Source organism: Halyomorpha halys, unplaced genomic scaffold (assembly GCF_000696795.3).
Source record: "Halyomorpha halys isolate HHAL.00 unplaced genomic scaffold, Hhal_1.1 Scaffold840.1, whole genome shotgun sequence".
Classification (NCBI taxonomy): Eukaryota; Metazoa; Arthropoda; class Insecta; order Hemiptera; family Pentatomidae; genus Halyomorpha; species Halyomorpha halys.
Window position 1 is genome coordinate 586874 of NW_027105349.1, and position 11065 is coordinate 597938.

The following is an 11065-nucleotide window of genomic DNA, read 5'->3' on the forward strand; positions in this document are numbered from 1 at the left end:
TATATATTACATGTTATGAAGGTGTTATGCTAAAAACATAAGAATCTGAAAAAGAAAAAGAAAATTGAATTTATTAATGTTTATAACACCTTTTTCTAATCATATCTTCTATTTTATCAGTCCCTCAGGAAATCTAAATATCACGAGAAATTGTGAATATTAAGTTTCGTACAGATTTAAAGATTATTTCTCGTGAAATGATTAAGTTAATTATTTAAGTTTTACTTGACACTAGAAGTTTTATGAATAGTTAGTTGTACTTCTAACAGAAAGTCTTTAAAATTTAATCTTACATTAGGGATTAAGTATTTTAATGTACTAGAGAAAGCTAAAACAGATGTTAAATATTTTTCAGGTTCTTAGTTTTTGTGTTATTAAAAAAATAAGTAAGTAATGAATAATATTCTTATTGTTATTAGGTTATGAGTAAAATAATTTAAACATTTCATTGATTTACTATCTTTATTCAAACCACTCTGTGATAGGCATTCATGTTGGAGAAGGATCCTGTGAAGACAACCTAAATGCACTGTAGTTTTAATTCCTGTCGAGAGAATAGATATTAATTTTGTAACTCATGATTAATCTTGCGCTTCCCTCTTTGACCACTGGAAGGGGAGGTGAGCAGTCTGGTTGCAGGAAGTAGGTTGATTGGTTCTTTTTGTCATTACCTGAAATCCATCTAGAGATTGCTGGATAGTCCTAACTAGAATAGAAGTGTTGATTTATTTCACAAGACTGCCACAAAGTAGTTTTAAACTAATCCAGGTGAGGATCAATCACATACTTCTCTGAAACAGGTACTCACAATATGCTTGTCTTTCGCTGGCTATGATAGTATAGCTGATATGTAATAGTCCATAAACTAACAGAATTTTTTTTTATCATTATTTTAGAATTTTGAAAATTTCTGAAGCTTTAGTTATTGAATAAAGTATTCTTTTATTACACATCTTAAAAAATATCAATTTACTCTGTCTTCCAAGGATAACTGAGTGACATGATTAAAACAGCATTCCTGTTTATTGTTGAAAACCAAATTAACCTTACGAGGATCAATTGCCATATCTCCTTTTTCAGGCGAACACCAAAATCACTTTAATAATTTGGTAGATGATAGCTAAAACAGACTAATATCTCTTTTTCAAGAAAGGTTAGACAACCTCTTTACATTTCTCTTCTACAATTATTTTTGAATTATACATTTCCCATAATATGTACCAAGTTTGTTAAAAATAAGCAAACAAACTTTCCAGGTTTAGAAGTATCCCAAGAAATAATACATGCATGTAAAAGCAACATACTCATTTCATATAATCTAATAACATATAGAGTTTATATTCTCATTGTTCAGATTTTTTAAATTTTCATTATGCAGCCAGTTAAACTATTATTAACATTTAATATAATCATAAATTCTTTTGATTAATGTCCTATTTTATTTTTATTTTTTTATTAGGAACTAACAACAGGAGAGGAAGATCAGGACCACAGGTGGTTCCCTCTCCGGCAGCTCCTTCCCAGGAAGAACCTCAACCATCAGTACCTCCCCCTCAAGGCCCCCAAGCGACCGCTGTGCCAAATCCACAGCCAGAAAAAAAACTATCTTCATTGCCTGAGGTAATGCTCAAGTTTTTGTATATTTTAAAATCATGCTATTTTAATGTTTTATGTAATGATATTAAATCTTTATACTACTTTAATATAATGTCATTAAAACACCATTAACTTTATTTACAATACATATACCTGGTGTTTCCACTCACATGACTCTCCTTACCTCTAAGTCAAATAGGAAAATTGTTTGCCTCAGCCCCAATCAATTTTTTTTCTTCTTTTACTTCAGCTTATTAAAAAATTTAATTATATTTCTAATGAGCATCTGGAATATTCTGGGATCTGTATAGTCTTCAAAATATACAAAAACCAAGAATGATTTTATCATATAGAAGTTTAACCAGAATCATTTTGAAGGAAATGAGAAGACTTTAGTTAAGTTTCATCAAAATCCTATTGGCACCACTATCATGATCCTCGGCTCTACATTCCATTACTGTATCTTAGTTGGCTCAAGTGTCGCCTTCTACTCCTCGGTATCCTGGATAGTCACCCACTAACACCTTATACCAAGAGTTCTGGCTTCAGCAATCATGCCAACTATCCATCTCAGCTTTACCTTTCTGAGTCTCTCTTTTTCCAACTGGTGCTGTTTCAATCTTTTGTGTTTGTTATATGGTCTGTGTTTTGAACCTATATGTGAGTGGATAAGTGACTTATACACAGTAATCTTGGTTCAGCAAGCTAGAAACTTGCTTATAAATTGACTAATAATGAAAAATTGGAGCAATTGGCATCCAAGATCCTCCTCACTTCTGCAGATGCCATTATTATTTTCAACTGTGTTATGAAGTGAACCCAACTCTGATGCTGTCCAAATACAAAAGGAGCAAACAACATATAATCCATTTCAGGAGGGTTCCTCCTCTGACACCAGGTACTTAAACCAAGTGGTGCAGCCTCTTTGAGAGAAATTGACAATCAGCATATGCAAGAAGCTGCACCAGCCAATTAATAGTTGTTCCTATTTTTTGGACACCAAATTTTTTCACTGATTTTTCCAATCCAAGGTGTAAAGTAAGAACGCCAGTATGTCTATTTGTTGAAACAGTTTTCCTTTTTATTGAAATAAAACTCTCTGATGTCTTGATCTTCTTTTATGGAAGGTAAGGTAACCGGATTTACAACTGAGTTGAATGGATTCAAGATAGGAACAGTTAAGGTTGGTGTGGAATGCAATTGATGACCAGTTGGCTTTAAGCACTTATAGAAGCAGGGCTTCAGAGTATTAGTGGACAAACTTTCTACATCAAAAGAAACAAACGTGAAGTGGTCAGGGATAGTGAAAGATAATAATAGATTGTGGAGGTGAAAGGAATTGTGAACATCATTTGGATTATTGTAATTGAGGACTTGTAAAGAGGGAAGTAAGAATTTGCTGAGTTTGACTGAGAGAGAAGTGATAGGAGGTTGAGAGGTATTAGGATGCTGAGTTTTAGAAAGTCCATAAAAACGGCGAGAAATAAAATTGTAGGAAATAAGATTTCTTTAAGTAGGATAGTTCATCTGTAAACAATATAAGAGGTCCTTGAGGTGTTGGTTAAATTTGGTCTTAAGTGAAGGAATAGGGTTAGGGTCCTGGGATGTGGGTGTGAATATGGATCAGTCCAATGGAAGTAATGTTATTTTGTCATTGTAGTATGAATGTTCCATTAACAGTCTTGTTGCCCTTGTCTGCTTTGGTAATGATGATTCATGGGATTTCAGAAATTATCGAGTGAAGGAAAGGTCTCTGATGAACTTGGGAGAAAAATGATAAGAAACAGATGGGGGATGTTGGAGATAGTTAGAAATGATATTTAGTATTTTATATTAAAAATGAGACAGCACAAGTGAAGGGAATCAATCATGGAAGAGAAGTTTCAACCTGTTTCAAAAAGAATTTGAAGCAATGAAATTACTGGAGAAGAGGAACCAAAGAGGAGTTTACATTATAATTCTCTCTGTTTAAAAGATGTGATTTTCGTGTAAACTTTATTGAAATGTGATATGATTTTAGTTTAAATATTAAACTAAAATTAGATTTGAAATTAGCATGAAAATGCTTTTAAGAACCCTTCACAGTTGTAACACTTAAAATGTTACATTATGTTCTTGAAGTCATTGGTTAGTTCTTAAATTATTTGGATTGAACATGTCATTGTAACATTAAAAAACAAAAAAAAAAATGTATCTGGTTAATCTAACATATTGTTAGAAGTTTCTCTTTTATAAACTTCATTTCACGTTCTGTATAGAAATTTATCTTAAGATTTAATTTAATTAATTGATTTTTGCTATATTACTAAGTATAGAATTAGAAATTAAACTTTATTTATGGCCTTTCATTGTTATTAATTTTCTTTAGCAAGTATTAATAATGGAACAAAACGAGAAAGAACGTGCTCCTCCTTCTGCATATTGTGATTTCTGTCTTGGTGATGCAGTATCAAATAAAAAGTCAGGCCAACCAGAGGAACTATTGTCTTGCTCCGATTGTGGTCGCTCAGGTAAATTAAGTCTATTATGATTTTCTTTTCATTATTTATTTATGCGGCTAATTAATAATAAAAAATAATTTTAGGTCACCCCACATGTTTACAGTTTACTGATAACATGATAGTATCAGTTAGAAAGTATCGTTGGCAATGTATTGAGTGTAAATGCTGCTCAATCTGTGGAACTTCTGACAATGATGTAAGTCTTTTTTTTAAAACTATTTTTACTTTTTTAAATTAATAATTACTACTTTAGGTATTTGTTTAATTTGGATGATTTATTGGTATTTACAGTCCTAGCTCGAATCTTCTATTATTACTGGCACATTATGTAATCTCGTAACAGAATTATCACCTGTAATAATCGTTACTCAGTTATATTACAACCATTTGTATTTTATATGGAAAAACCTTTTAGAAATGAGAAGGAGAGAATGTTAATAATAAGCATCTGAGATAGAATGTATGAGCAATACAACAATATCTTAGCTATTATATTTTTCTTAAATCTAAAGGAATTAAAAAATTAAGCATAATTGTGGAACATAATTATTTATTTTTATTGCCAATTAATTAATCAATCTTAATCTCTCTTATGAAGTATGACAGTCTTGTTTTAGTATAACAATATTCGGTATTAACTTTCTACCAGGTCAAACAACTAGTGTAAATAGTGCCTTAATAGTTTTTTGTTCAATTAGAAATTGGTATAATTATTCTGTTTATGGTAAAAAAAAAAGCATTTAATGGTAAAGTTTTGCTTTATTTTTAGGATCAAACTAGAGTAGCTAACATAAAACAATCATCTTGTTTTTTTAATGTTGTCTACCACTGGTTGATCTTAATAAAAAATAATCATGATGTTAAAAAAAAAAGTTCTGTAATATATTTTTAAACAAATTTTTAGGACCAACTTTTGTTCTGTGATGACTGTGACCGAGGTTACCATATGTATTGCCTTGCACCTCCACTTCATACACCTCCCGAAGGATCATGGAGCTGCCGTTTATGCCTCATCGAGTTTCATGACAAATAAAAAAAAAATGAAGAATGCATTTTGTTTTATTTTTTTAAAAGTTTGATGTTTGCACACTTATTTTACTAATGATAGAAATAGAATTTTGTGTACTCGTTAGTAAATGTAACGCTTACACTCAATATCTGTGCATCTGTATTTTAAATTAATGTAGTTATAGGTCCAGGGTATTGTTATACATGATATTAGCGATTAACAAGCATTAAATACTTATTCTAGGATAAGCAGTGGAATTGTGTACTTAAGTTTAAAGACCCTTGTATTAGTTTTACTTTAATTTGTTGATTGATATTGTGATGAGTGCTTGATATTTTTGGACTTGATTTTCCTCTAATCCAAATGCCATCTAGTTTTTCGGCTATTTGTAATTATTAAGTGTTGAAATAAACTTTGCCAGCACATGTATCTCACTTTCATGAGATTAAATTTATCGTGATTGGAATTTTAGAAAACACTTGACCATATAAAGAACTATATTATTTAATTATAGACGGTTATCCTATTGATATATATTTTTATCTTAAAAGATTATATTTTTTTAAAACCACACCCACTCTAAAGGCTATCTTACTTATGTGATTTTTTTTTATTTTAATTAGTAATAAACATAACATACTTAATTTTGCATAATAGTTATACTTTTCTTTTTAAATAAATAGTATTTAATTTTATGAGCGGTAGTATTCTGCAAGGTTGAATAATTATTGTTCCTATTTTTTTTCATATATTAAATATGGGAATTTTAACTATATTTAAATCCAGTATTATAATAAAAAGAAAGGCATAGTGTTATTTATTCCATGGTTGTATATTTTATGTTTTGCCCCGATCATGTGATTACAACAGTTGTACTGAACTATTCAAGACATGCAGGATTTTAATATTTATGAACTTCAGAAAATCATGAATTATTTTCATAAAGGAAATAAAGCAAGGTTGAATAAATTGGCTAATAAGATGTTACAATACTGCACTAAAAGGTTAAAAAATCCAATGTAAATTATAGAAAACACTACACATAGAAACACTGTTATGTACATACACATATCAAACATGATATAGTATTAACAAAAAGGTTTTATATACTTCAATTAATTAGTTATTTTTTTTAATAAGAAATATTGTAAACAGTTTTTTGTTATTACCTCAGAGCAAATCTTTACAGCTATGTGATGTCACAATGACAAAGGAAAAAATTTGTATTAGTAACATGAAGATTACAGTGTATTGTAAATAGTGTGATTAGCTGTTCAACAAATTACGGAAATTCAAGTTCTAAACAAGGAATTTGTCAATATAAAGAAGAAAATGTTTGTGCATTTATTATTAAGAAATTTATTCTAAATATCATTATATTTATTTATTATTTGTTTGATTTATCTTTTTCTCCCTCTTGTTCAGTTCTCAACTATCGATATATTCTCTATTTTAACTATTATGTTTATAACATGCACTACTGGTTAATTTATACCTTCATTGAAACATCATAATCAATAAATACTTCAACTAAAATTACAATTTTATTGAGCGACTCCTTATGGTAATCTATGGTAAACAAAAAAAAAAAAAGAAATCCCCTCCTTGTAATATGTGCCTCTTACGGTTTGCTGTATCCAATGATGTGTAGTCCTTGCTGTAAGTGACTGCATATACTGACTACTGCTGTGCTGTTTCTTTAATGCTTTGATTAGTTATTCTATCAGTTAGTAAAGTGTACTATTAAGCTATTTTTTTCATTTTGAACTGATCATCAATTCTGATATATGTTAAGTTTAAATAAGTATATTATGTATTCTTAGGATGTTCAAGTTAAATGGAACTTTAAACTACTAAGACTTAAAAATTTGGGTATAAATATGCTTGTGTTTGTTTATTTAATTTAACAGTGAAACTGTTATATGATTAAATCATTCACTAGAAATTTTGTATTGATAGCTCTCACAATTTCTTTTGTTGTGTTGGACGATTGAGTACTAAAATATATAAATGTGAAATGTGTTTTGTGTAGATCTATCTACATTCAAACCCTAAGGTCACAAATTTTCATTTATTTTGCCCAATTTATTTCATGTAATGTTTATAAGAAATGGTCAATGATGAGAAATTATTCTTGCAAAGCACTTAGCTTACAGAAAATTTGTGATTTTTAAAATTTAATAAAAGAAAAAAAAATTATTATTGATTGTCTTATTTAATAACCAACCAGTTAATTCAGATATATTAATTAGCAGATGTGTTATCTTGAAATCAGACCTACCAACTCTTGGTGTATTCACTTTGATGATAAATATACTAAAATTTGAATGATACTTATTTATGGTTTTAATTATACTTATTCCAATTCTACAATTTTTTATTATCACTTTACCAACCGATGTATTTAATTCTTCGCTTGCTTATATGTTCTTTATTCTCCAAATCTGAGGATTATTATTATTTGCATGTTATATTAAAAAATTAATATGGCATTGTAGAATTTGTATGTAACTGTAGATTTATCATAATTTGTTTTAAAAAATTCTTTGACTTTTCAGACAAACATATATAGTGATCATAGCCAACTATTTTTATCATCATTTGATAAATGAATGTTGTTTTCTTATTAGAATATAAGGACTGAAAAATTTAATGTTTTTAGGAACTGACTGTTATTCTGCGATAAAATGGTATTAAATTAGCAGGCACGTATTAAATGGTTTGAATTGCTATTTATTGTAATTTTTTCATTAACATCACTCAGTGACTATGTCATAACTCAAAACTTCTTTGTTTTCAAATCATACTGCTGAATATCAAATTTCCAATTTTTTTTTTTTAGTTATGATGTAGTTAATAAGTGATTCATAATTTGATTTGTACTTTCAAATTCAAATTATTTGCATGTTTATGTTATTAAGTATACGATAAATGTTTAGTACTATGTTACAAGTTTTGCCTGCATTATTTTTAAAACTTTTTCTGCAATATAATTTTGGAGTAACATTTTTGCATAACTTATGTATTATTTAGAAAAGTAATAAAGAAATATTTGTGTACTTAAAACAAAAGGAGCAAAATGTAATTTTTTTTTCCACTAAATAATTTTTACTTTGTAGGATTAGATTCGCAATGTAAAATCTTTATTTTTGTATTTCTTTTTAAAGATAAAAACATCTTCCTATTTTTTTATAATATGGAAAGTATTATTTTGTTTTTAATTGTAATTGTAACATTCATTAATAAATTGGTGCTCAAACCTTTTAAAAAATTGTAATTTTTTATATTATTCCTGTTGATGAGATGCAATTGTTTTCTGTATTTGATTTTGTAATATTGTTATTTACATATAATACTTTTGTGATTCAAATGAATAAACAAAGATATTTAATCTGGATGAATCAAACTAACCAAAAATTAATTGGTTGTAATTAATCAGCAATTAAAACCAAGGGGTTTTGGGTTACTGACTGAGGAAAGAAAAAGGTCAATTCGTAAATAATAAATCAATTTAATAACAAAATTTATAAAGGTATTGATATAAAAATAATTTAAGAATAATTAATCATTGTTCAGAAATTTATTTTTTGTTGTTTTCTTATGAAATAATCTGAAAATTTCGTTTGTTTGGAACTTGTTTTTTTCAAGGCCTCTGATTACATCTGCTTAAAAAAAAGTTTACTGATAGGACCATAGGAGGTAAAGTTAGTAAAATCAAATCTTCAATATTTTTTTAAAGGAATGGTTCCATATAGTCAATTGTATTATTATTATTAGATCTTAAGCTTATTAATACATAGTAAGTCCAAAGCATTTATTCATTTATGACTATAAATTAATTGTTATATGGTATGTACATTTTCTTTACAAAGATTATTAGTTGATCATTAATTTATTTATAAGATTATTAGTTAGCTATTTATTAATTAGTAGACTAATAAATAGTTTTCTAATAATTTTATAACTTTCTTGAAAACCATCTTCGTACACCATATAGCAAATATTTTCCTTTAAATTTTGTGAATAATTATTTTTAATTTGAGGATTTTGATTTTTAGGATAAGATGTTTTATTGTCTGGAAAACTGGTCAATAAAATCCAATAGTAAGAGTCTTCTTGCATTTGACTTCAGTATCTGCCTGAATCCATCTTGATAATTTCTCTCAGCAAACACCGACTCTTGAATCATGGTTATTAGTGCTTGTTATTAATTATTAACACTTTTAATGTTTGACAAATTCCTTAGCAGAAAGATTTTTAATTACCATTTCAAATAGCACACAGAGATAAGAACAAATCAGGCTAAATAAATTTTTTTTAAAATGAATGTCCAAAGAAATTACTTGGATAATAGTCAACTTAAACCAAATTCAAACCATCCAGATAGTCTGTATAAACACTTTGTTCGATTTACAAAAACAACTATTTTGAAATTGAGCATTATTAGATTATTCATTTTAACTACTTCGGATATTTCTTCAAATCGAAAAGACTGAATAATATTGAGGGATGAGACTATGCAAAAATGCATATCAGGATTCTCATAATTCAGTTATCATTTTCATGATTAAGATTTCTTAGCTTTATTAGTAAGCAAAGATTATTTTATTTCACTATCAGCTTAGCTAACGATAAAGTTATGACTTTCAACTGTCTATAAATTTGATAAATGTCGTCATAATTAATATAAAAGATTACCTCATCATTATCTATTTATAGAGCTAATAAGGAGGTATAGCAAGAGATGGAATTTTTATGTGATAAGAAATTCAAAATATGTATTTTTTTTTTTTTTTATAAGTATGTAATAAAAACCAGGAAATATTTTATACATATAAAAAAAAAAAAAAAATGGACATTTAAAAAACGTATCAATACTCTATACAACTTTTTAATCTCTTTTGTTAAAAAAAGAAAAACTACATTTAATTGTACTGGTCATTTACACCAGATATCAAAGATTTGTTTTTGTTGAATTTTCACCCTATTTTCTGGGTATCTGATTGTATACATTATAAAATTAAATAACACTGATCAGTTGAATTTGTTTTTACTGCTACCTCAAGTACTTTAGTTCATATTTTACAAGTGACTAGTGAAAATATTGGGTTTTATTATAGGAATTCAAAACAGACTAGAAAAGATTATAAATGTGTGAAAAAAAAAAAAAAGGGAAAAGTAATAGCAAAAATGTTTTGAAAAATGCCGACCTTATATAATTCAAGCTTTACCCTTATAATTATCAGTAAAAGGAAAATCGTATTTATTCAACCTACATTTTTAGTCAGTTATTCTATACATATATATATCAACTAAAAATAAATAAAAGATTCTATTACAAATCACAAAAAAAAATTATGTAAAAACGTAGCTTTAGGGATTCATACCTATTTTTTCTTTTTTAGTTTTGGCCATCTACAATTTGGGCGAGTCAAAATTAATATAAAGCTATATATTTAATTCAACAAAATCTTATCACTCCACTAACATAATAATTTCATTACAATATCTAGTAATTTTTCCAGGTTTATTCATGCCTAACTATTCTTGGTGTAATAATTTTACTTTTAAATTTTCTAAAGAGTTAAATTAATAAAATAAAATAAATCTGAATCATGTTGACAACTGTTTAAATCCAAAATCCGGATATTTCCAACCTAGTGATTTGTTAAGGAAGATATCCATAGACATAGTAGAAATAAAATAATTAGATGAAATTTGACTTTTAAATCTGGAAAGAAATATATTAAGTATTTATAATGCACACATGATAAAGAAATTTATTTTTAAGCAGCAGTGTTAAAGCAAATAGGAGGAAATATGCTTAAGTTAAGCAAAATGTCTTTAATTTGATTATTTTTTTTCCTGCCATCAACACCAATGTTAATGAGCATATCTATTCCTCAAATTTCAGATCTAGCTCAAGACAAAAAAGTGTGTAAAAATTTAGGAAATATTG

General features: G+C 27.6%; 1 protein-coding gene across 4 annotated transcripts in view; it reads left to right on the forward strand.

The window, feature by feature from the left end:
• Positions 1–6208, forward strand: part of d4 — a 37460-nt gene extending 31252 nt beyond the window's left edge. For all 4 annotated transcript variants that reach the window (XM_014429953.3, XM_014429952.3, XM_014429955.3 and 1 more), the window contains 4 exons: positions 1460–1620; positions 3965–4106; positions 4181–4293; positions 5002–6208. In XM_014429953.3, coding sequence (XP_014285439.1) covers positions 1460–1620; positions 3965–4106; positions 4181–4293; positions 5002–5130 — 545 coding nt within the window. In that variant the 3' untranslated portion in view covers positions 5131–6208. The remainder of the gene's footprint in view (positions 1–1459; positions 1621–3964; positions 4107–4180; positions 4294–5001) is intronic.
• Positions 6209–11065: the final 4857 nt, after the last annotated feature.